The sequence below is a fragment of the Anas platyrhynchos genome, chromosome Z, assembly GCF_047663525.1.
Source record: "Anas platyrhynchos isolate ZD024472 breed Pekin duck chromosome Z, IASCAAS_PekinDuck_T2T, whole genome shotgun sequence".
NCBI lineage: Eukaryota > Metazoa > Chordata > Aves > Anseriformes > Anatidae > Anas > Anas platyrhynchos.
In genome coordinates, this window is record NC_092621.1 from 2,680,557 (window position 1) to 2,705,365 (window position 24,809).

Here is a 24,809-nt window from a genome sequence, read left to right on the forward strand (position 1 = left end):
GTTCTCCGAGCACTTGCTTTATCTGTGCTGTTCATCAAAATAACAGTATTTATTTAAATGATATTGTTGTAAATCAGTAGCTTTTGAAAGCACAAAGCGAAGATTCCAAATCTGCAACTAAAGCTTTGCAAGACCACTAACAGCATAAAGAAAACTTTTACCTCAAAGGATTCTAAAGATTTCATAAACTAATAGAGAAAATATACACAGAGATCACTTCCAACTCGGCTACCAGTCTTGCACAGATGGTGTAGAAAACTGGGGTAAATCTCATTGAGACTAATCTATACAAACATATGCTTAATTAGCATAGTGCATCTTACACAGGGTAAAACAGAAACAGACTGTATTGCAATAACTGATCACAGCATAAATTGGTTTATTTTGATCCTTCCTAGGGAGGCACAAACTATTTTTTTTTTTATCGTGCAAATTTCACTGTAATAATGACTTAATTTCAGCTTGCTGAAAAAAGAAAATGGAAAAAAAAAAGGATGACAAAAATTAATCATATCAAGAATTACATTTTATTTTATTCCCATGACTGATCCCACTGCCTTCAACTGGCCTATTCACTCTCTAGATTTAAACATGTACACAAATCCTTGCTGGACCAGGGCCTGCCAATAATTCAGAAACAAAGCTATTGTCCCCCAGGCCTACTCTCAAATTACTCTTGTTTATTTAAGTCAATAAAGATAAACTGGTGTAAATCTCTCCGTAAACAAGGCTATTTCACTTTAATGATGGCTTATTTGGGGTTAGCATAAATGTGTTTCTAATCAACTTCAACTAATCCAAACCAAGGGATGTAGGCAGATGAATGGTGTAGTATCTGGAATAATAAGAAAGGGCAGAGGAGTAACCCAAGAAAATACCAAAAATGCTGGCAGCGCAAAACATTTCCACTATGTAAAAATTGGGAAAATGGGAGAGAAAAGCCCATTGCGATGACTGTTGACAACTGAGAGCAGCCTTGTCCTAGCTAGCAGTGAGACTCACAGAACCACAGAGTGGTTGAGGTTGGAAGAGACCTCAAGATCATCGAGTCCAACCTCTGACCTAATACTAACCAGTCCTGCACTAAACCATATCCCTGAGCTCTACATCTAAACGTCTTTTAAAGACCTACAGGGATGGTGACTCCACCACCTCCCTGGGCAGCCTGTTCCAGTGCCTAACAACCCTTTCAGTAAAGAAATTCTTCCTAACATCCAACCTAAAACTCCCCTGGCGCAACTTTAGCCCATTCCCCCTCGTCCTGTCACCAGGCACGTGGGAGAACAGGCCAACCCCCACCTCTCTACAGCCTCCTTTAAGGTATCTGTAAAGAGCAATAAGGTTGCCCCTGAGCCTCCTCTTCTCCAGGCTGAACAAGCCCAGCTCCCTCAGCCGCTCCTCATAGGACTTGTTCTCCAGGCCCCTCACCAGCTTCGTCGCCCTTCTTTGGACCCGCTCAAGCACCTCGATGTCCTTCTTGTAGCGAGGGGCCCAAAACTGAACACAGTACTCGAGGTGCAGCCTCACCAGAGCTGAGTACAGGGGGACGATCACCTCCCTAGCCCTGCTGGTCACACTGTTTCTGATACAAGCCAGGATGCTGTTGGCCTTCTTGGCCACCTGAGCACACTGCTGGCTCATATTCAGCCGACTGTCCACCATCACTCCCAGGTCCTTCTCTGCCTGGCAGCTCTCCAACCACTCATCTCCCAGCCTGTAGCTCTGCTTGGGGTTATTGCGCCCCAGGTGCAGGACCCGGCACTTGGCCTTGTTAAACTTCATGCAGTTGACCTCAGCCCATCGGTGCAGCCTATCCAGATCCTCCTGCAGACCCTTCCTACCCTCGAGCAGATCGACATACGCACCTAACTTGGTGTCATCTGCAAACTTGGGTGCGCTCGATCCCCTCATCCAGATCTCCGATAAAGATATTAAAGAGGACTGGCCCCGGTACTCCAGTTCGCACCAGTTTGCACCAGAAGGCAGGAGGAACCTTGCCAGCCTTGGCCTTATCTCAGGAGGAAGCAGCCATGTGCTGCTGGACCCGAGGGAGTTCCTGCCCAACCATCTCAGAGGCTTCGCAACCCGCTGTACTGCAACCTCAGCTGTCATCCAAACATAATTAAAACGTGTTTTGAGTTCACCAGCGTAAGAAGTTACCGTTCCCTGGCAGTGGTGGACCACACCTACGGTTAGTTGTAAAACTGAACCTTTGAAGCCAGGAGACAGGAATGATACTCAGGTATGTGCAATATCCACGATTGCATCTGAGCTACCGAGCTCCCCCTATGGAACCGGGCCTTTGGGATTTTCTTGCAACAGGACCTTACTGCCCCCACTGCATCACAGCTCCTGATCCATTTCAGCACAGAGTAGAGGAACATAGCCTGGACTGGTGCCAGTAACTCAAAAGAATTAAAAATTCAAGTGTTTGACTGTGCCAAAGTTGTCTCTGCTCACCCCCTGTGCTTGTGGTTACTCAGGGCAACCGAGTATATGTGCAAATAGGCACTAGGCATTAGGGTATATGGATAAGTAAAGAAAAATCATTTACTCAAGAGAATTACACCATGTAAATAAAGAATGTGAATAAACGCATAAATCTTCTTGTTGTATTATGAATTTCTTCCAGGAGATGTCACGTCTAAGGATTACTGTCTAACTTTCATCTGACAGATGTGCTTTATAACAGGAACACCAACCAGTTGGTACTCTGCTGGGTCAGAAGTATACATCTCTGCTTTTAGCATATTATTTTATATCAATTATTTCTCAAGTCTACTTTGACAAGGGTATAGGACAGACACAGCGTGCTTTCATCAAGGCCATCAAGTTCTTGTAGAGCTTAGGGATATGGTTTAGTGGGGACTGTTCGTGTTAGGTTAGAGGTTGGACTCGATGATCTTGAGGTCTCTTCCAACCTAGAAATTCTGTGATTCTGTGATTCTTTGCCCAGTGGAACTGCCCCTTTTTGTTTGTTTTGCATTGCTTTGCTCTCTAACAGAACAGTCTGTAGATGCAGTGATTTACGTAATTTTAGAAACATACTTCTGCATTTGAGAAGAGGTAGTGAACAGATTAGAGTTTCAACATTTCAGAGAAATTTCATTACTGAAAAGATAAAAAGAAGAAAAATGAAATGCTTTTTTATGCATTTTGCTATTGTTCCCAGCCTTCAGTCTCAGCATTTTTGAAAGAAGGAGCACTGTCCCTCTGCATGTATTTACTCTATTACATGCCAGTGTGACTGAGAAGAAGTTTTTGTTCATTTTTTTGACATTTTTATGCCTCTCGCAATAGCTCCCTTTTCATTTATGACATTAAGAATCTTGTTTCATCTCTTTAAAGCGAGGACCGTTTGGGCAGAACAATGATAGCACTTAGTCATCTTTAAAATCAACTGATACGCTCCTTATTATTGGAAGGGAAAAGCAAAATGTAGTTTCCTCTTTAACCTTTCTCACACTGTCACAAGAAGTGCTCGCAAACTTCATGTGATATAAGGGCAATTGGTTTAGGCCCACATGAACTCTCTGAAGCTGAGGGAGATGCAATCTCAATCCTAGCAGAGTTGTTTCTTTCTATTATCTCCATGGGGGAAGTTTTTGCAAGTCTTCCAATGTTAGCCCCTGTGTCAGGCAGTCCTACAACGACATGGAAAGGCTGCTTTCATGTCATTTGGCCAAGAAGTAATGCAGCATGAAAGGGCATCGGTCCCTTTCACAGTTTCCAGATCCAGCTTCTCTGCATGCCATTCTCTCTTTCATAATCTTATGCAGACTTGTGGAAGAAAAGAGCTACCTTCACAAAAGTTTAGAGTGAAAATAATTTGCTCAAATGGCATTTACAGTAAGCAGGCAACCAGCAGTGCAGCCACTGATGTAAGAGACAAAGCACTTATTGAAGTATATGCTGGAGCTTCAATTGAATGAGTTTAAGAAATCTGGGAGCACTTAGCCGTGTTTCTCCATGGAATGATGATCATTTTCTGGTCATTTTCATCATGTATTATTCCCTGGCTGATCTTTTTGTATCCAAACTCAACTTACAGCTTTCTTTTTCTTCCTTCCTTACTTTCTTTCGTTCTTTTGTTCTTTTGTTCATTCGTTTTCTTTCATTCTTTCTTTCATTCTTTTGTTCTTTTGTTCATTCGTTTTCTTTCATTCTTTCTTTCATTCTTTCTTTCATTCTTTTGTTCTTTTGTTTATTTTTTCGTTCTTTCTTTTGTTCTTTCGTTCTTTTGTTCTCTCTCTTTCTCTCTCTTTCTCTCTCTTTTTCTCTCTTTCTTTCTTTCTTTCTTTCTTTCTTTCTTTCTTTCTTTCTTTCTTTCTTTCTTTCTTTCTTTCTTTCTTTCTTTCTTTCTTTCTTTCTTTCTCTCTCTCTTTCTTTCTTTCTTTCTTTCTTTCTTTCTTTCTTTCTTTCTTTCTTTCTTTCTTTCTTTCTTTCTTTCTTTCTTTCTTTCTTTCTTTCTTTCTTTCTTTCTCTCTTTCTCTCTTTCTCTCTTTCTCTCTTTCTCTCTTTCTTTCTCTCTTTCTTTCTCTCTTTCTCTCTTTCTTTCTCTCTTTCTTTCTCTTTCTTTCTCTCTTTCTCTCTTTCTCTCTCTCTCTCTCTCTCTTTTTACAGTTTAACAGATTGTTTTGATGTTCTGGTAATAATGACCTCAACACGGAAACTATCTGCTATCTGCTCTGTCTCCAAGCCCTGCCTTTCTGGCATTGCACTTCATGTTCATCTTCCTTCGCATAGTAATATCTAATAGTGTCTGGTCATTTAGAAATCCTGCGTGTCTTTGAACTTATCTGATATTGGTGTTTTATTTCTTTCACCTTTTAGGGGATTTGGTCACAGCCTTTGGGAAGTCAACATGTAGTCTCTGCAGCATAGTGCAGCCAGTTTATGTTTCATCATGTTTTCTTTAGATCTTAGATTATTTCCCTTGTTCTTTCTAATAGACAGGTGAAACGGTGACTGTGAAATACCACTGCGCTGTTTCTGCGCCTCTGCACAAGAACATCATTTGTGAGGACGTTGATCCCTGTGAGACGCATTAGCTACCCTTCCTGGAGATGCTGATGCTCTTCCACTGCAGGTTTAAATCCAAATGGTATTGTTAACAATCTGTACCTAACTGTTAATGTCCAAAATATGCTGAGCTACACGGCTTGCTGATTTATTAGTAAATTTAGCAATATCCAGCTTTGGCATCAGGGACTGGGTTTTGCTGTTTCTTTGCTTTTCCCAAATGAGGTACTATTTCTGCAGTTGCAGGTATGTGGCTGGGAGCACTTTCTAGAGCTGTGTTTAAGTTGCAGATGCACATCTTGCCTGGCTTCTCCACGGCAACCACGCTTCTCAGGTAACTTCTGGGCTCTGTGATTTGCAGCCCTGAGGCCGTCTTCTTCTATTTGCTTTATTTCTCTGCCTGCTTGCAAGTTTTTTTCCTAAAGAAATTAGGTTTATGCTAATGCCGTGCTTTATTTATTTATTTATTTATTTAATTATTTATTTAATTATTTAACTATTTTCTATTTTATTTATTTATTTTGGTCAGAAGTCCCCCAGTTTAAGTTTTTCCATCATTTGACCTATTTCAACCAAATTGGACAGAGATCCAGGGCTCCTGAAGACACAATGTCAGTGAAGTTACATGATAAACTGTGGCAGCGTTAGAAAAGCCTTGTTATCTCTCCACCTTGGAGAAAGGCAGAGAGAGCTCAGCCCTTATCAGCACTGTTTGGCTTCCTTGGCAGTGGAGAAGTGGCAGGCAGCTGGCCAGCCAGCACACATAGCCCTGAACCAGCCGTATCGTGTGCTGCTCCATGCCCAGACAGCAAACCAATAAAATTATGTTGGGGACATAGATGGGAGGTGAGGGTATAGCAGAAGCCAGACTAGGAGAGGTGAGAGTGGGGGGGTCTGGATTTATTGCAGTGGAGAGGTAAAGGGAAAGGCTGGCACAAATCTGCAGAAACACTGAGCTTAATTAACTTGCTGCTCGTACAGCAAATTCTCTCTGAACGCAGCGAACCCTCCACAAAGCAAGTGCTGTGCTGGCTGAATAGCCTGTATCTGTTTCCAGGTATAACATGCCTGAAACACCTCCTTATCTTTCACAAACATGATGGTAATCTTTTAGCAGCTCTGCATTGTCTGCGCTGTGTATCTGCTTTTGTGTCTCTTCCATGACTGGCTTGAATCTCTAATTGGCAGAACTAAAAAAAAAGTAACTGAGTAAGCTGTGTGTCTGGTTCAAGATGGGAAAACCCAAGGACAGACAAGGCAAGAGGGAGATTTCTGCAAGTCCACATCCATCATTCTGTCAGGAGGGCTAAATGATGGGAGAGGTGCCTCACCTGGCTCCTGAGAATACCAAACCTGTGGAGATGGGCTACGTGCCCAAGACACTGAATCATAACACCTACACCACGGAGTGCAGGAACTGCTTCAGTCTGGAAGAGGAGCACGGCTCTAGAAAGCAAGAGGTTATGTTGGTGAGCTGGGACCTCAGGTGTCAGAGAAGTACCCTGAGTATGTGATATATGGGGGTAAAGAAGGAAAAGTATCAAGGCGTGGAGGTGAAAAAACACAGCATCTCCAACAGACTCCATCATCTCCAACATCTCCAATTCCATCGTCTCCAACAGACTCCATCATCTCCAACATCTCCAAGCATGAATGGGCCTTGTCACGCACAGAAACCCCAAACAAACACATTACGCTCCAATCTTGTGGTTTCCTGATGATGCTGAGGGGAACGTGTAGGACATTACCACAGAGTGGACAAAGCAGGGATGGGTTTTGCCCGCCAACATGTTCCCTGCCATGCAGTTTCAAGCAGCAGGCTCTCATTTACTTGTGGCGACCCTGTGCTTTCACTCGGGTACAAGAATTTGGTTATATCATTACCACAGCTGGTTAAAGCTGTGAAAAAAAAAAAAAAAAAAAAAAAAAAAAAAAAAAAAAAGAGAGAAATGGCAAGGTTTTTGTGAAGGGGACAGAACCGCTCTGTGGGGAGCTGCCCCCAGGCGCCGCTGCTGCCATGTTTCTGCCTCACAATTTGGGGACTGCTGGGACCAAGTTGCTGCAGATTTACACCAGCAGACCCTGGAGGTCTTTAAAAGACGATTAGATGTAGAGTTTAGAGATAGGGTTTAGTGGGGGACTGGTTGGTGTTAGGGCAGAGCTTGGACGGGGTGATCCTGGAGGGCTCTTGCAACCTAGTGATTGTGTGACTCTGAGATGAGGTGGCGTTACGGTTTATGGGTTGCGTTATGGTTTATGGTTTTTATGTGTGATTTGGAGTGCTTCATGTGTGGTTTACATCCATTTGAGAACAAAGCGGGCGTGAGGGGCACAGTGCTGCATCCCCCTCCTGCCTCAGCCTCCTGAGGCGCCACCATGCCGCCTGCCCTCCAAAGGCTGTTTTTTCGCCCTCCCTCACCCGGGGAGCTTTTAACCACCACTTCGGCTCCTCAGCTCGAGGGCAGGCGGCCGGGGGCTGCCCCGCATGGAGCCGGCCGGGGGCCCTCAGGTACCTCCCGGCACTATTTTTTCTCAGCTCCCACCCGCGCCCAGCGCGGAAGGTTACAGCGCCGAGCGGATGCAACGGTCGCCTCACGCCTCCAGCGCGCATGCGCGCCTGCAGGTCACCCAAACGCCTCCGCCGCTCTCCGCTCAACCGCCCCTAGCGGACGCGCCGAGCGAAGAGTGACAAGCGCAGCGACCAATCAGCGGCCTCATCCCGCCGGAGGGGCGGAGCCTCTCGCCGTCCCGCCCCTCCCCACCCCTCATTCTCTCCCTGCTCTCCCTCCCCCCTGCCTCCGATTCGACCCATGCACCCACCAATCACCGGCGAGAGCGGTGCGGAGAGGAAGGCGGGTCCTCTCTAGCACCACCCAATCCCCTCTCGTCTTTCCCTTGACCGACATTCCGACGGACCAATAGACCTCCTCCCCTCCCAGCCGCGGGGGTGGGCGGGACGACGCGCCCACCAATGGGAGCGGGCGGGCGGCGCTGAGGGAGGAGAGCGGCCGCGCAGCCAGCCGGGGAGCAGGAGGTCGGGCCCGGGGCGGCCGTGAGGGGCCGGGGGGGCGCTGAGGGGACCCGGGGGGCGCTGAGGGGGCCGGGGGGACACGGAGGGGACCGGAGGGGACGGAGGGGACCGCGAGGAGGCCGTGTCCGGGTCCCCGCGCCCCGCCGCCGCTTTGTTGCGGTGTGAGGGGGTCGGGCAGGGCCCTGCCCCCCCCCCTTCCCCCCAAGGCCCAGCGGTGAGCCCCTCACAGCCAGGCCGGGGCGGGGGGAAATGGGGAGAAATGAGGGAGAAGTGGGGGAAAATGAGGGGAAAATGGGGGAAAATGAGGGAAATTTGGGGGAAAATGAGGGAAAATTGGGGAAAATAGGGGGTGTGGGGGGGGCTTGGCTGCCCCCCGGGGGTCTGCAGGCTGTGTTTGCAGGCTGCTTGGTGGGGGGGGGGGGGTGAGGGGCTGGGGGTGAGGCAGGAGGCGCTCCGGGGTGTTTTTGGCACGGTAGGGTCGCTGCTCGGGGCTTGCTGTGGTTTATCGGGGGGCCAGGGGTTGAGATCCTCGTGGCACGCTCGGTGTAAAGCGTGTGGGTTCGCGGGGTGGTGTGAGTTGGAGGGGGGGGGGAGTGTGGCTGGCTGGTTGAAGGGGGGGGGAGGTTGGAGCTGGCGGACCCTCCTCCCCACCCTGCGCCGTTTGCTTAGCACTCTCCTGGTGAAAGATAACGCGAACTGTAAATGGCTTCAAAAAGGGGGAGGGGGAGGCTCGCAGCTTAAACTTCACTTAAATGTGTCCTTTGGGTTATCTCCATTGGGATGTTTGATGTTGGGATGTTTAATAGGGTGACTTGGTCGTTGTGTGGCTCAGGCTTGGGCTACAGTAAAATGAACACGAGGGAAGATTCAGTTTTCTTTATGGAGGAGTCTGGTCACGGGTAGTATAATTTTGGAGGGCAACTTATCAGCTTTCCTGAGATTCTGTTTGATCATGATAATAAAAAAACACCACAATTGCAAAAATGAGGTTAAAAAAAAATCCATACAGACATTGGTCTCTTAACTGATCTCTTTTTTTTCCTCCACCTAGAAGCTAGATCCGTGAGCAAAATCAAATGAGCTTGAATTGCACAGGGAATCTCCAAATGAAAGGCTCTCCTGGGTGCTCCTCCATCTTCCTGTTCCACTTGATCTTTCAGAAGTGTTGAGCACCGGTTGATATAATCGAGTTTATTGGAGCTCAGAAGCCTGTGCTAGTGAGTGCAAACTTAAAAAACAAAACTTATTTCTAACTCCGATCCCTTTCCCACAAAAGTACTGAGAGAACAGGCTTTGTAGTAGGTTCTGGATAACAATGAATCCGAGCTCTGCTTGAGACTGAAGAAAATTCCAAAGTTTTGTTTATATAAAGAACAGAGTACAGAATTTTAATTATTATTAAAGGTATTCTAGAGTTTTCAAATGTATTCAGCACTGCCTTAATGACTGTGCATGTAAATGCCTTGTAATTGAAAGCATCCATTTATGGGCCCGACTTGCTAAGTGAGCTGTAAATTCTGCTTTTCAGATTGGATTTAATGACTTTTATCATAAAGCCACAAACTGGTTGTGAACTGTGCCGAGAGGCAAACAATACCTAAGCTTACTTTGCCAAAATATTTGTAATTGTTGATTTGTTAAACTGAATTGCTGCAGGTCATGCGATGGGATTAGTTTTTTGTAACAGAATGGAGAGCACAGGCAGCCCTGTGCTCAATACTCTCTGGGCTAGAAGAAATTGGCTACTGCAGAAAGTCTTAATAAATGTTTCTTTCAACTTCCGGTAGAGTTACTGTCTTACAAAGAGTAAGGCGTTGTTCCAGATGAGTTTTTATTGTGATTAAGTGCATTTGACTGCCATAGTGTGAAATAAGACCAAGAAAGAGACTGTGAGAGCAGCTCCTGGGTCTCTGATCAGCATAGTCTGGGGCTTGAGCTTGATTTAATTAAGCTGGAGTGAGAAGTGCATAATGCAAGACACTCTTCTGTGCGCAGTGAGCACAGAGGGGAACCTGGCCTGTTGGAGGAACACTTGTTGACGTTAGGCTGGTTTGAAAAGTCATCTTGCATTAACTAATTGCTAAATGTGCTTATTTATGGTTTAACGAAGGGGGGGACCTGCTAAGTTACGTGGCTAGAAGCTGAACTGGGTACCTGCTATTCAATTCTGTGTCTACCTGTCAGCTCTACCCCAGGAGTATTTACTTTCAGAAATAATGAAACTGCCCTTTGTCTGTTGCACATGGGCAATTTTAATCAAAGCAAATTAGGTGAGAAGAGCTTAAACTGTTGTGGTTTGGAATGCTCCTTTGGTGCTTTTGTGGCTCTACTAAGGGCTTTTAGTTTTGAGGAGAAAGGCTGTGAGTTCATAAATAGCAAGGATGTGGAAAAAGTTTGCTGCTTTGCAGGGACAAGTGAATTGGCTGACTGCAGTTGTGGTAATATTCCTCTAGTCATATTCCTCTGGTAATATTCCTCTAGGAGAGTTGCTAAAATACATCAGTCCTATTAGTAGTTTAGGTGCATGCAGTTTTAGTGTGCTATGTGAATGCACATTTTGCTTCCAATGTGCTAATTTTCTAATAGCAATAAAGCTTTTCATTATTTTGGCTGTAGCTTGCAGTAGTCCTCAGTAATTGAAGAAAAATTTAGCTCCTGAAACTGTTCTATCATGTTGGTGCTTATTTTAGCTCTGCATATGAGAAACAAGAGTTTTCTTGTTTGATTCATAATCAAACTTTGTGAAATGAGTGAGAGGAAAAAGTCTACTTTCAAACGTTCAAAGTAGTTGGGTAATTCTCTCCTCAATGAGCTATATAAAGATAAAAGTTCTGCAGAGTTTCAAGATGCATTGCAATACTAGACTGTAAGAAACTTAAAAAATTAACGTGCAAATTGGGGCTGCAGATTTTGCACGTTGCAAAATCCTTGTTCTGAAGCTGTCCCGGAGGGAGAATTCCCTTCACTGCTGCCCCCCTGGATCACGAGCAGCCTGCCTTGAACTTCATCAGCTCTTGTCAAAGCTGAACTCGGACCTTGGCTTTGCTCCTGGGAGCCCGGGCCAGCTGGAGCCCCTCGGGAGGGAGCGCTCTGGAGCCACTCCCCACCGCTGGCCTAATTGGCTGTGAAGCTCGGCTGGGGGTGGATCTGGGGGCATTGCTCAGCAGGGCTGCATTCCCCTTCCCCCAGCTCGCTGCCCGCACCGAGGCAAAAAACCCGAACGCCCAGCAGCCAGGAAGGAAGTACTTGAAGCTGTCCTGCTCCGGCCTGAATACAGGGAGAGAAGCTGGTGTGCTGTCTAACTTGCACGTGTGGTTGTTCTTCAGAAACGTATGTATGCACAGCAGGCTCGAGCCTCTCCAGTATGACAAAACCAGGTGTCTTTAATATGTGTTTGAGGGAGAAGTAGAAGGCTTGAGCCCTCCAGAGTCTCAAAAGGCAGGTTTTGGAGGGGTTGTGGGTGTAGTGGCAGCAGTGAAGTGTCTTCTCCTGTCTGTTCCACCAAGTTCTTTAACTAGAATACGTTCTGTCTGAACGGGGAAAAGTGGCATTGATTTTTGGTTGGAACACTGTACAGAATTCAGGTTTCATGCAAATCATTAGCATTGGGGAAAATTTTCTCAGATTCTGCTGAGAATAAGCTGCCGCGTTGTTTGGAATAACACTGCTTCTGGATCCTTGAAGCAGATCATAAATTAATTTTGTTTTGCTTCTGTTCAGTGCAAGACAAAACACTTGCTTTATTGTTTCTCAAAGCTTTTCCACTGCTGATGACCTTGCATTAATTAATATAGGTTATGTGCAGTACTGCCTAACCTATGTACGTTAAAGCTTCAGCTCTTGGTACTGGTTAGCCTAACATAGGGTCTTGATGCTGCCTTAAATAGACTGCCTCAATTTATATGCTTATTCTGAAAGAACTAACAGCACAGGGAGGCATGTGAAGGGAAAGGGTGGATATTCCTTCCTCTGAGATTTGTGAGGCATTGTACACTTGGTAAAGTTGGTATAGAACCTCCTCCAAATTCTAGGTTTAGTGGAAAAAAAAGAACTATTTAAAATGTCATGAAAATGAGGCTAAAATTATGACTAAATGAACTTGTAGGCTCTTGCAAATGCTACAAAGGATTTTCCTCGATCTTCTTTCCTTAGGAGCTTAACTTCTGTCCTCTCCATTCCAGAAGAGCACTTGAAAACGTGATTCTTCTAAGCCAGAATACTTCTAGTAAAACCAGGAGAGATCCCATTTCTTTATTTCAAGTTTAATATGAATAAGCAGATTGATATGAAATATGTTGCATAAGGCTTTAGAATAAATTAGCCAGAAATCACTTGATATTTTTGGTAGCACCAGTGTGTTTATAGTAAGTTCCAGACACTGAGGAAAATTTCCCTTGAAGATTTTAGTCTGCAAGCATGCTGCCCTTAAGGTTTTCTTCATCTTTTATGCTTAGTTATTTCTGGGATCATGGGCTTAATATTTAATCCTTGTTCCAGAGAACCACAGTAGAGTGGAATAATAGCAGACATGACTCAAACTGTGACTTTACAAGTTGCCAACTATTGCACTGACCCGCTATAGAAACGTGTGTGCGAGGAAGCCGAGTATACTACGGGGGCAGAGATGAAACATACCACCGAAGTTAGGCAATCTGTACGTTTTCCAGTTTTAATCTGTTGGGTATAACAGCGTGTGCTCCTTGTGTGCCAGCAGTCTGACACTTGTACCTCTCTTTCAAGCTCCTTGAGTACTCAAAGCTGTGGTTTTAAGGCACAATCCAGGGAATGTGGAAAAGGATGAAATAACGAAAGCTTTCTGCTGTGTGTCACGCTTCTGCCATCGTACTGATAGTTCAGCTGCAGTTGAACTCAGAAAGGGGTCTTGGAAATCTCCCTGTAATTACCTAGAGTCCCAGTACATTGATATGTGGAAATAGTACACGGGCAGGTAAAAGACAAGATCTTGGGGTATGGTGTTGGGCATCAGTGGAACAGAACGAACAGTGGAGAGGCAGCTCAAAGAACAAGTGGTGGAAAGCATGCGTAAGGTGTTTAAAAAGCAAAGACCCTAAATAGGTTCTCAGTGTTTGGAGGTGGTTGCCTGTGGATTACAAGGAAATCACAAAGGCTCTGTCACAAGAAGAAGGGTTATTATGTATTTATTTAGCCTGTATTTAATCTGCAGCCATTTTTGTAATGTGGGAATATTGCTTGTGGTATTGGCAAGTGTTTCCTGGGCCCGTTTGGAGAAAATGACATCTTTTGTGGATGAAGGAAGCATACAAGGAAAAAGGCTAGAGGAGGGTTTTTACCAAGAAGCTAGTGCCAGCAGTGAAAGTGTGCAATTGAATGATGTGTTGGGAACAAAGATCAAAACTCCTTATATTTCTATGTCACTTTGAAGGCAAAAGTTACAGGTGATGAATTGAGATGAGGTTTGCTGGTCAGAAAAGAGCTGTAGCAGTGATTGCTGAGCGCGTTGGTTTAAGTCTGATGTCTGGGTCTGCCTTGGTGGACAGAGAGGGAACTCAGTGCAGATGTAGGGCTGCAGAGCAGCCCAGAGGCAGTGGAAGGGGCAGATTCTTGAGCTGCTGCCAGATGTTCAGCAGCACACACGTGCTGTCTGTCTTCTGTCTGCAAATTGCTCATGAGGTATAAATCTGTATGCTTTTTCTTGTAATGCTGATGTGGAGAGCTTTAGTGTAACGTGACTGAAAAGATGTTAGCTGTGATCTCCTGTAACTTTTCTGTGGTCTTTAGATGCTCCCTCTGCCTTGCCTTCAAGTGCTTGTAACTTAGCTGGAGAAGGAAAACTTCAGGCTTGGCATCTGTCCAGGGGAGCTTCCCAAACTATGTGAGCAGTGTTCAGATACTTTGTTCGCCACAAAAGGCTAACAGTCCTCTGTTTGTGGGAGGGACGTGATTCAAATGTACAGAATCACGAAGCTTGTGGACAAGATGAATACAAATGGTTCTTCAGTAAAGCTTGCAGAAGAACAAGGGGCACAGTGAAACTTGGAAGAGATTAAATTAAAGACATCCCCAAATACTTCTTTTAAAAAAACTGGATGTTAAATCCTGGTGCTGTTTGCCACAAGGGGTTGTGGAGACAGGTTCAGAAAGTGGTTAGGTGAATTCATGGACAACAGATCCCTAAATGACTGCTAAAGGGAGCAAGTAGGAAGGTAGCATTTAATATTCCTGCTACAGCAGTTTCAGGTGCTGAAGTTACAGAAGGAACAGACTGCATAAACCAGCAAGCTTTGTGTGCTTGCCTTGTGCCACTGCTGCAAATGGGCAGTAGGCTAGGTGTACCACTCTTCGAACCCAGTAGAGTATTTCTTAATTACTTTATTGCTGCTTTTTCCTTACATAATTTAGATTCATCTGACCTTCAACCTAATTGTGCCATGTGTTTCCTAGTGCCTCTTCTAGGCATGGAGAAGAGTGCAACGTTTGCATAAAGTAAACTGGATGAAATAATCTCCTGTAAGTATTCATTGCAGTGGGCTAAAGTATTGAGGTGAACAAAGGGCTGCCCTACTTGGGTCATATTCTATCTGCTTGGCCTTTGAAAAATACGGGGCTGTAACTGGAATAACTTGCTGAAATTCTTACTGATGCTCCTGGCACATCCTTCACGTGGTGTGGCTGTAGTTAGAAGAAAGAAGTTAAAATCTCCCAGAATCTTAGTCTGCAGCTGTGGTGTATGTTTTTTACAATTAGCTGCTAAGGTGAGAGAATTGATGTAATAAAGGATATCCCATTACCAAAAACAAACAAACAAAAACTTTCATGGACAAACAGCCATGGGGTAGCAGATAAACCTGTGCTTTGTGGAAGCACCAAGCATCTACAGAAACAGTAAACATCTATCTGAGAGTTGGTTAAAACTAAGTAAAGTGTCTGGAAAGTTCTGGTTAGTTAAGTTTGAACTGATAGACTTTAAAAATCGATAAAGGGGGATTTTTGCCTCAGAGCATGGCAGAAAAATGTGAATTCAGATGTAAAGACAATCTGAAATGTGTAGGCTTTCTAAACTTTTCCTGCTGCAAGACTTAAATTGGTCAATGCACACTTAAGCAGAAATGCAAGTTGTCTTCATTTTAAAAAAGTGAATATGGGAAATTATATATAGATCAGTGATATGTTTTAAGGGAAAGAATATTGCAAGACTGGAAACCTTGCCTCAAGGGGTGTTGTAAAGCTGAAAATCAGGTAAAAACATTGAAAATGCTCAAAGGTCCTGGAAGAATAGGCAGTTTACTGTGGTGGTAAATGGGACCCTTCAGAAGTGTGTGCTTTATGAGGCTGACAATCAAGGGAGTATTCTGGGACACTGATAGGTGTCAAATTTGAAGCAAAAGAACAGGAAATGCCTATCTTGTATGTCAGTGAGCTCCATAAATGAGAAGAATTGGCATGTGGATAAGCAGTGATATTGGTATCCGTTGCCTGCATCTGTCAGCATTGAATGTAGTGTTCAGATATTAATCAATCAGCTGCCAGTGCCTGAAAATGTGGGCTTTGCAGCAAAATAGGGTGTCCTCCTTTGGTTTGCTCCCTGAATTCCGTGTGCCTCTGAAGCATCCAGTGTTGGCCCTGCTTAGAAGCTGAAGTCTCTTTCAGTGATGAAATTCAGAGTAACTGCTGTCCCAGGTCATGCCTTGCATAGCTGGTCCCCTTTCCTCTTTCAGAAGCCGTGTGTGAGCATTTCTTAAAGCAGCAGGAGCTCTGTGAGCCTCCTGCTTCACCTCTGAAGCCACTCAATGCACTGGATTAGTTCTCTAAGGGGTTTTATTACTGGCCCTGTGAACAGTTCAGAACATGTAGAAAAGGGGAGCAAGACTGCTTAATGTGGCTGTGCCACCAGGATAAATTGTCATTATGTTTTTTGCCCGGGCTGCATTTCAAGAGCTAGAGTAGTTACGAACGCTGACTGCTGTTGAAGGCCGGGGCTGGAGGAGAGTCTCCATCCACGCTCTGTATCTTACCCAACATCAGCATGGGTCCTTAAAGTACCAGGTATGAGCTGGTGCAACTTGGTAACTGGTATGAAAGTTAACTTGGGGAGAAAACTTGATGGTTTCTGCTCAGCTACCTGTCTGAGTCTTTGGGGAGAGGTATTGCTGTTGGTGCAGAGGTGGGACCACGGGAAAGGAAGGAGACCTGGGCTGCTTGTGGCTGGAGGCTCTTCAGGAAACTGGAGCTTGAGTGTCCTGTTCTGTGTTTAATCTGAAAATGTTGGATACTGGGTTTATTTCTCTTGTGCCCTATAGCCAAGGCTACAACGTAATGCTTTTGTAGTCCAATGTATCGGCCACAATTCCCTAATAATTTAACACTTTTGTAAGAACAGAAGTTCTTTGCGTGTTACAGTCTTGTATGAAAACGAATGCTTTGATTTAGGAGGGGTTATTTGAATCGCTTCCAAAAAGTGGCTGTTGTTAATCTCAAGTCCCTGTTAATCAGAACCTGTCTCCTTGAGCCTGAACAACTACAATTCTTGCTTTGGTCATATTTTCAGGTGATCTCAAAAGCTGCTTCACTGAGGTATAATTTAGTTGAAACCGAAATGTTCTTCCTACTGAAGGCTCTGTTTTGTGAAAGTCAAAAAGTTAAGATTTAAAGCTACCCATGGAATATTATCTAGCTTCTGGTGACTTGTTGGTTCTCACTGGAGCTGTGAAGACATGATAAAGCATAAATTACCCAGAAATACTGTAGCCTGAAGTATCCCAAACGAACCACGCTGTTTTGCAGAGGGGAGACTTCAGTTAGGTGAGGTTGTATATTTTGGATAGAAGCGAGGAGCATGCCAGCTCAGGATGGGGATGCACATAAGCTGCCTTGAAAGCTCTGACCAAGTAGCCTGAAGGTAGTGTTAGTGCTTAGCTAGAGCAAGGTATTTTCCATCTGACTGAAGTAACTCGTAGCTAAGGTGTCTAAAACTAGGGTCTGTAGCAAACTGAGCTAACTGCTGAAGTGACTGTAGAAATTTTGTCCTGTAATTTCATTGATGTGAACAAGTCCTGAACTGTTACCTGACTTGTTTTCAGATGCCACATCCTATGGCATTTGGTGGGGAGAGGTCCTAAGCAAGGTTTGTGTCTCATGTGAAACCTCAGTGCTAATGTGTCTGTTTTGGTTTATGTTTCTAGGGATCAGACGGGAATCACTAATTTATTGCGTGCCGAGTGTTCTGTCTGGTGAAAGTCATGTCATCCATATTGCCATTCACTCCACCAGTTGTGAAGAGACTTCTGGGGTGGAAAAAATCTGCTGGTGGCTCTGGAGGGGCTGGTGGTGGTGAGCAGAATGGTCAGGAGGAAAAGTGGTGTGAAAAAGCAGTGAAAAGCTTGGTCAAGAAGCTAAAGAAAACAGGACAGCTGGATGAGCTTGAGAAGGCAATTACCACTCAGAATTGCAATACAAAATGTGTGACAATACCAAGGTAAGTGCTGTTGTGTTTGAAACTCTTATAACCACTTAAGAAACCAAACAGATGTTTAGGCTGTCATGTGAACAAATGAATAAAAGAATGAGTTGCACGCTTTTGGGTTGTTAAAAATTCTTTAAAACCTCTTTTGTTTTTATGTACCGTTTGCTTCGATTCTTAGAACTGAACCACAAGCTCTGTCAAGTCACAGTTTTTAATAATAACTTCACATTGTGTTTGTTACTACCTAGATTCCAATTTGTATGTATTCTGGTGGTGCCTAGTATAGCTCTTAGTTCATAACACTGCCTTATGCTTTTATGTGATAATACTAATTGGAGGGGCTTATTTGAAACTATGCTTCTGCTTCGGAAAAAAAAGACTACTTTTTCCTTGGTCAACACTTCAGTCATCTATTTATTATTTTCAGTTCTATTTGCTAGTTTTAAGTTGTACAAGCTGCATCCATTCTCCCTTCTGAAGGGAAAGTATTTATCTTGGGAAGCAGTTTGTCTGAAGACTTGTTTATTAATGGAAGTGCTTTGCATTTAACCTGAAGTATTTCTAGAACTTTTCTTCTGCTCCTTACATCTATATATATTTAGGTGAACGGCTTGCATTCTACCCCTGTGACATTTTCAACTTAATTCATAGCAACTGCTGTGCGACAGGCAAGGGTTATGTTTGTAAATATAATGCAGTGTGTTCTAGATTCATGTTGTACAGAACTCCCACTAAAAGTGCATGTGTAAGCTCATGAAGTGTGCTCCATAAATATCAAATCACTCTACAGATGTTTGTCTTTCTATGAAATTGCTGGAGGATCTGGTGACACAGGAATATTCTGGGCGCTTTGCCCCTTTACATACATCATAGTTCGTAAGGGAGAGAAACTGCGTGTGTTCATGACCTTAATTTCTGTGTCTTTAGCACATTGGTCCCAGGGAGTTTTAAACTTCATATTAATCGTGGTGCAATTTGACCAGTATCAGTAATGACTGCCACCTATCAAATATATTATGGCTGTTATCTGATAATGGTTTTAGCATTCTCCTCTAGATTTGACATAACTTTCTGGGAAAACCATACATGTGTTCTGAATCACAGACTACTTAAATCCTTCTCTTCCCTTTCTTTTCTGTTCACCTTTTGTTTCTAATGCTGCATTCTACTTGTATCTTCTTCCCTGGAGCAGTTTCCAGATTGTCTGGGTTTCCCTTCTGCTTTCTATTGCTGGTTAAAAAGTGAAATATTTATTAGAGTTTCTTGTCTTCTTGTGTGTCAGTAGCCTAGGATTGGAACCTATTAGGATACATTTCTCCGAGACAGCTTTATGTATGTAGTCAAGTCAAAGCCACAGCAAAGACAAAATGCTTAATTGGGAGGTTTTTTTTTTCATGTTACAGAGGACATAGAGTTATATAAGCTGTGTATCTAACTTGCAGAGCTCTTGGAGCAAGTTCCTAGAGCTTTCCTGCAAGGGTACTGGGCAGTAAATATTGCTACTTGAAGATGTTTAAACAAGTATTCCTCTGATAACAGTATTCAAAGGTACAAACAAGACGTTAATTTATCATTGTTTTCCTGGTCTACTTGCTGCCTGTATTTGAGTAACTCCTTCAAGTTGCATGGCCTTTTTGTGAAATAGCAAATAATTCCTTGAAACTGAATGTGAAGCTCAGTTAAACTCCATATAGTCTGTGTCCTACGATGAGCAGTTCTTGCTCAGATGTGCTGTATTGTTGTCTTCTATCCTTGGGCCAGCTGAAAAAGGGCTCACTAAAATTTTACTTTTCTTGGCTACCTTATGAGTAAGAAGGGAACTAGAGAACTCTTCAAGTGGTGCTGCCTGTTGCGCAAGGTTTAACACCAAAGCCATTTGTTAGTTTAAAATTAACGGGCAAGGTGGTATCAGGGTTGCAAGCAGTGCTATTCAGAATTGAGTTTCAAAGGTGGCTTTTGGACTATTGATATATTTTCACTTTGACAGCAGTATTCTGGGCTCCCAAGAAAGAACAAATGTCAGCTGAGTACTGTAATGATTTCTGGAGGTTTTTGTTCTTGGGTTTAGTAAGTTAATAAAACTGCTGCTTGAGACTTGCTTTAATGAATGTCTTAAAATCTGTACATCAGCAGGGATAAACAATAAAAGACTGACTTGCAAACATTTTTTTTCCTTCCTTGTCAGCAAGAAGTTTGGGTGCTAAGTTGCTGAGATGCAGTTCTGACATGAGTGAGAGGGCTTTGGGTTTTGTTGTTATGTGGTTTTTTGTTTTTTTTTTAACTAGCTTTAGATTTAATTTTTGATACTGTTTAACTCAGCATACTGACAAGTGTTGGAGATGCCTCTTTCTGCAACTGTTGCATTATTCCGTCAACAGAAGTTTCCCTTGTGGTTTCACAAGTTTCTGGTCCTGCTGGAAATGTCCATCGAGGTTGATACAATACTTAACTCTAGCATATGTTTTCATCATTGAAACCTGAAACAACTGAAAATGTACAAGCTGTTCTCAAAACTGAAAGTGGCTTGAATGAAATTGATGAAACTCTGCAGAAATCTGCATGCACTCAGCTTTTGATAATCCTGCTGCGATTAGGATGGTTCTGTTTCTGTGCCGTTGGTCAAGGTGACCACACACTGAGGTTGATGCTGTGTGAACTATTCAAACCGCTCGTGTGGTAATTAGCACAACTTCTTACACAGACTAATAGAGGTTCTGAGAAAGCAGAAACAAACAGATGGAGTGGGTGTTGGCATCACACAGCAGGGATGCTTAGCTCTTCATAAGTGGGTCAGTAATCTAGAGCAGAGGCTAAATAAGTACAGAGGTCCTTTTGACACTAGCCCTCTAAGTAATTTGTAGTTATCTTGCTGAATCCTCCCAGCAAGCCAGTAGGATTCTAATCTCATAATCCCTGTGTATCCTCAAACTAAATGTTGGTTCTTGGGTTCACTTTTCTAAGGTATGTAATGAATTCAGTTACATTTAAGATCATGTCTTTATGTTCTCCCTTGCAGTTTTTGTACAAATGGAGCACAAGAAGCAGTCAGTGAAGAAACAACATGAGTACCAATTTATATAAGACTTCTGCTAAAGCAGTTTGTTCCTCATTAGCATGGATTGTTCTGCTGAAATAAGTACTTTTTGGATAGCAAAAACTAAAATCCAAGCCCTTAACAAACAAAACAATGCCATACAGTGAATAATCAACTGACATTTATAGTCTATATTCATTGTTTAAAAAGTCATTTCAGTGGTGACAGTATACAATATTGCAATTCAAAGTAGGGAAACAAATCACTGGCTTTAGTGTTGCAGTGTTTTAATGGGATCACCGGTGTGTCTCTTCTGTCTTAAAAACTGCAGATGTTCTTTATGTTTGGGGCTTCTATTTTTTGTTTTAGACTTGCACAAATGAAGCTTTTGTAAAAAAATAATACAGATAATACAGAAGTAATGTCAACAGGGATTAGGTGGAACAGGTTTTGAATAGGGATGACTGGGGTTTTGCAGATCGTATAGTTAAAGAAAAGGGCGGGGGGGAACTAGGGGAATTTTACATTGATTTTATACTGCTCTGTGATGCCTTCTGTTCTCTGGAGCATATGTTTCTGAAAACTAATGCACAACTAAGTCCTTCCTGAGCATTACATGGGTACATGCTCAATTCTCTTTCTGTGTCAACGCTTAAGTAATGTGAAAACTCTAATAAGTTTTTATATGAAGGATGTGTGAAAGTGGAGATGACCTGCCAGTACGGAGCACTCCCCAGGCACACCTGTGTTTCCCCTTTTTTTTATGTTGTAATCCTTTCACTGTCCCACTTTGTGTTGTACCTGCTCACCCCTTGCTGGACCCACAGAGTGCTGCTGCATCTCCTCACGCTGCTGGCACAGTCTGCACAGTACAGTGCTGAACAGAGGCTGACCCTGACATCCCTCAGCGCAGAGCTGCAGTTTATTTTTGCCTTACATAGAGGAGCATAAAGAAGGCAAAGGTGCCTCCCATCAGTCTCAGCATCTGCAGCCTTCATTCGTTTTATCTTTGCGTAGTGAGTGGAGCTTCTGTGCGTGCCCTGACACTGCTGTTGCTGACTGGGAGGGGGAGGCACTGAAAGATGCATCTATAACAGTATACCTCTGTTTCCTCTTTCCAGATGTTTGCGTGCTCACTCGGTACTCTGAAAGGGTTTAATACAGCATCAAAGAACTTCCTGGTTCCAACTTAAAAGAGCAAATGTTCTTCTTGAACAGACCAAATTTGTGTTGATGTTAATGGTTATATTACAGTTAATATGTAAGCTTGCTTTTGATACTATGTACGGAGCAGTGCTTAGCACTTGAATCTTAGTTGTAATGGGAGGTCTTGAGTTTCTGCAGAGGAGGTAAATTCTATTACTGCTTGATAGTATAGCAGGCTGTGGCACAAGAGAAAAACGATGTTGAATATTGATGGAAAAGTGATCTGGTGGAGTACTGGCTAAAGTAAGGTTTTAAGACCAACATCTTTAAATCCCAATTCAGGAAATCCCAACTCAAGGAGTCTTTTATAGGGTGCTGGTAGGGTGCTTTAGAGTCTTAAGTGAAATGAAGCAGTTGCTCCCAGTGCAAAGGGAAGGCTGATATCCCTGTCAGATCCTTGCTTTCCAGCCTGCTCTGCCATTAGAGTTTTAGAAGGTGCTGTCTGAAAAATGGTTGGTCTTGCTTAAATTTGATGTGAATGTGGGAAATGCAGTCGTATTTGTGTCCTCTGCCCTGCTTGCTCAATGTAAGGGGTAGCATCCCTCTGCTACATTTCCTGTGTTTTTCAGAAGCTTATTTTGGCTCTTTTTTTGACAGCCTCCTGATTCTGACTTAAATGTGAGAGATAATGAGGGGCACAAATCTGGCAGTTGTTTTGAAAAGCATGGCTGATTTATAGTCAACAAGTAGACCTCTAAAGCACCTGGATTCTGCCTCAAAGATGAGGTGAATTCTGTTTTCTTAGCAATAAGAGGCAGAGAAGAAACCCCACAGTGGGCTCTGTGGTTTTGGAAATATAGAAGACTTCAGAGGAGTGTTGGATAAAATGCAAAGCAGACAATTGTGGGTCGAGTTGTTGGTTGGCATTGATATTACTGGCTACCTGATGGGATGAAATATTTTAAAGCTGTACCTGTTGCATATTTTTCAGTTCAGCCAACAGTGAATGTTGGTAACTTTTTAAACTGCTGTCAAGGAACTGATCACACTCCAGTTCTCCTGAGGAAATAGTATGAGGGTGGTATTTGTTCCAAGCATTACAGACAGAAGATGGTATTAAAACTGTTTTTTCCTAAAGTCAAAATGTCAGTGTGTGTTTATAGGCTACTTCTGAATCTGTAATGTTTGGTGTCTTTTTTTTATGTAAAAAAAAATCTACATATCCAGGAGTTTCTTATTGTGACTTCTAGGTCTAAAAGCCTGCTCTTGATTAAAAAGTGATTAATGCTATTGATCTCTGACACTGGATTCCTTTTTTTCTTATACTTACACTGTTCACGAAATAAATCCAGTACATATTAATTTTTTATATTGCTGATACATTCTACAAAGATTGGAACTGTGCAGTCTGCTGAAAGTTCACTGAGCATGTGGAGGCAAGACCACTTGACACGGTCCAAATTCTCCAAAGCTACTTTGAATTTCTCTCACATGGCAGTGATAGTCCCTTGTTTGCTTGCCCTGCAGCTCTTTCTTCGTTTTCTGCAGAGAGTTGGCAGTATGGCTAAGATAAGCAGCCTAGGCATAGCTCATTGCACACGTTAAAATTGTTTTCTGAAAGTTGGCTCTTGTATTACTTCATGTCGGCCTCCATACATGGGGCTAAATGATGCTGATTACAAGTATTTACAAAAGAGGTAACAGTGGAAGTAAACTGAGCAAAGACATTTTAAAAATGGACAGGTAGCTTGGAACTGTTGTTTGAGAGCAAGACAATTGTTTAAACTGATGAGATTTTGGTGCTTTTTTCTTCACACAGCTGAATAAAAAGTCATTTCTAATTTAGGTGTAAAGCTCACTGTTTTTATTCAGCATACTCACTGGTAGCACAGGCTCTGTTTTTATAAGTTCCCTGGGAATGTTTGTCAGGAAAGTGATCGCATGCAGTAACCTAGTTTTAAGGATGCTTTTGATCACCACTAGAGCAGAGCTGACGAGCTAACCTGGCTTCTAGAATAGATTGGTCTCAGGCTTTTAAGATCTTTCCCCAAAATAGAGTACTTCAAAGACAGCAATATAGAAATTCCTTTGCTTCTTCTCAGGTTAAGGCTATAGAATAGGGGAACTTCCCCAATTAACACTGGGCAGCAGGGGAATGGTTCCTCTGGAAACAGTGCTAGGAGAGTTCCAACATCTGCTGTGAAGCTGTGAGCAAGTTAGCTAAGAGGACAACAGCAGGCAGCTGGATTGGCACAGTGCATCCTAAAATAACATCGCTAACCAGACAGAGGTGAAGTCTGTTTTCTCAGCAACAGAGCTTGGCACCCTCTGTTAGTTTGTAGTGTAGTTGTAATAATTCTCTATTTGAGTTGGGGATGGGCATTAATTCTTGATTATAGCTCACAAAACGAGAACTGCTTTGTATAAAGAACATTCCCAAACCATATCCCCTATTTCAGTCTGTGCACATTCACTTACATGTAAATCAGTTCCATAAATGTTTGAAGACTATAGCTGAACGTTTTAAGTCTTTTTTCTTGTGACAGAATTATTGCAGGTGAAAAAGAGCCCTTTCTGCTTCTCTGTTGCAATTTCAGTGAAAACAATGCTTTAAAACAAAGCCAGAGATCTTTCCTGGAAGTATGGCAGAAGACAGCTGAGACTTTGGGGGCTGTTAGCCAAGATCAGCTGCAAAATCTGTTCCTCCTCTTGATAGCTGGTGCTGTGAACACTGGATGTGTTCACTGGAAAGGTATAGCAGGAGGATCAATTTGCCTGTGCTCTCTTCAGTTCTGTAATTATGGTCATAATATACATATATATTTAAAATGACATGCACAAGCTCTAGGTTGAAGAACCCTTAGATGCTGCATGGATATGTAATGGGGAAATAAAATTCTTATTGAGTTTGACTTCCAGTCTCTGTGAAGCTGAAGTTGTAAGCCTGAGGTGTGCAATTAGTAAGACCACATTCGTGATGCTACCGATATCTGCTTGAAAACTTCTGTTATGCGTTTCCTTGGACTTCAGAGCCATCTTAAGTCAGTTTAGTTGGTCTTTTCACAAAAGTAAACTTAGAAGTGAGAACTGAATATCTGCTACTGGTCATTCAAGATCTCAGTTTCCTTTAAGCT

The 24,809-nt window shown here is 43.1% G+C and overlaps 1 protein-coding gene across 7 annotated transcripts in view; it reads left to right on the forward strand.

The window, feature by feature from the left end:
- The first annotated feature begins 7,901 nt into the window (after positions 1-7,901).
- Positions 7,902-24,809, forward strand: part of SMAD2 (SMAD family member 2) — a 48,522-nt gene continuing 31,614 nt past the window's right edge. For 2 of the 7 annotated variants that reach the window (XM_027446299.3, XM_027446305.3), the window contains exons 1-2: positions 7,902-8,056; positions 17,215-17,507. In XM_027446299.3, coding sequence (XP_027302100.1) covers positions 17,272-17,507 — 236 coding nt within the window. In that variant the 5' untranslated portion in view covers positions 7,902-8,056; positions 17,215-17,271. Of the gene's footprint in view, positions 8,057-8,115; positions 8,268-9,104; positions 9,271-11,236; positions 11,384-14,476; positions 14,543-17,214; positions 17,508-24,809 lie in introns of those variants that run through there. The other 5 variants (XM_072030913.1, XM_027446302.3, XM_038170430.2 and 2 more) reach the window with 5 other exon arrangements.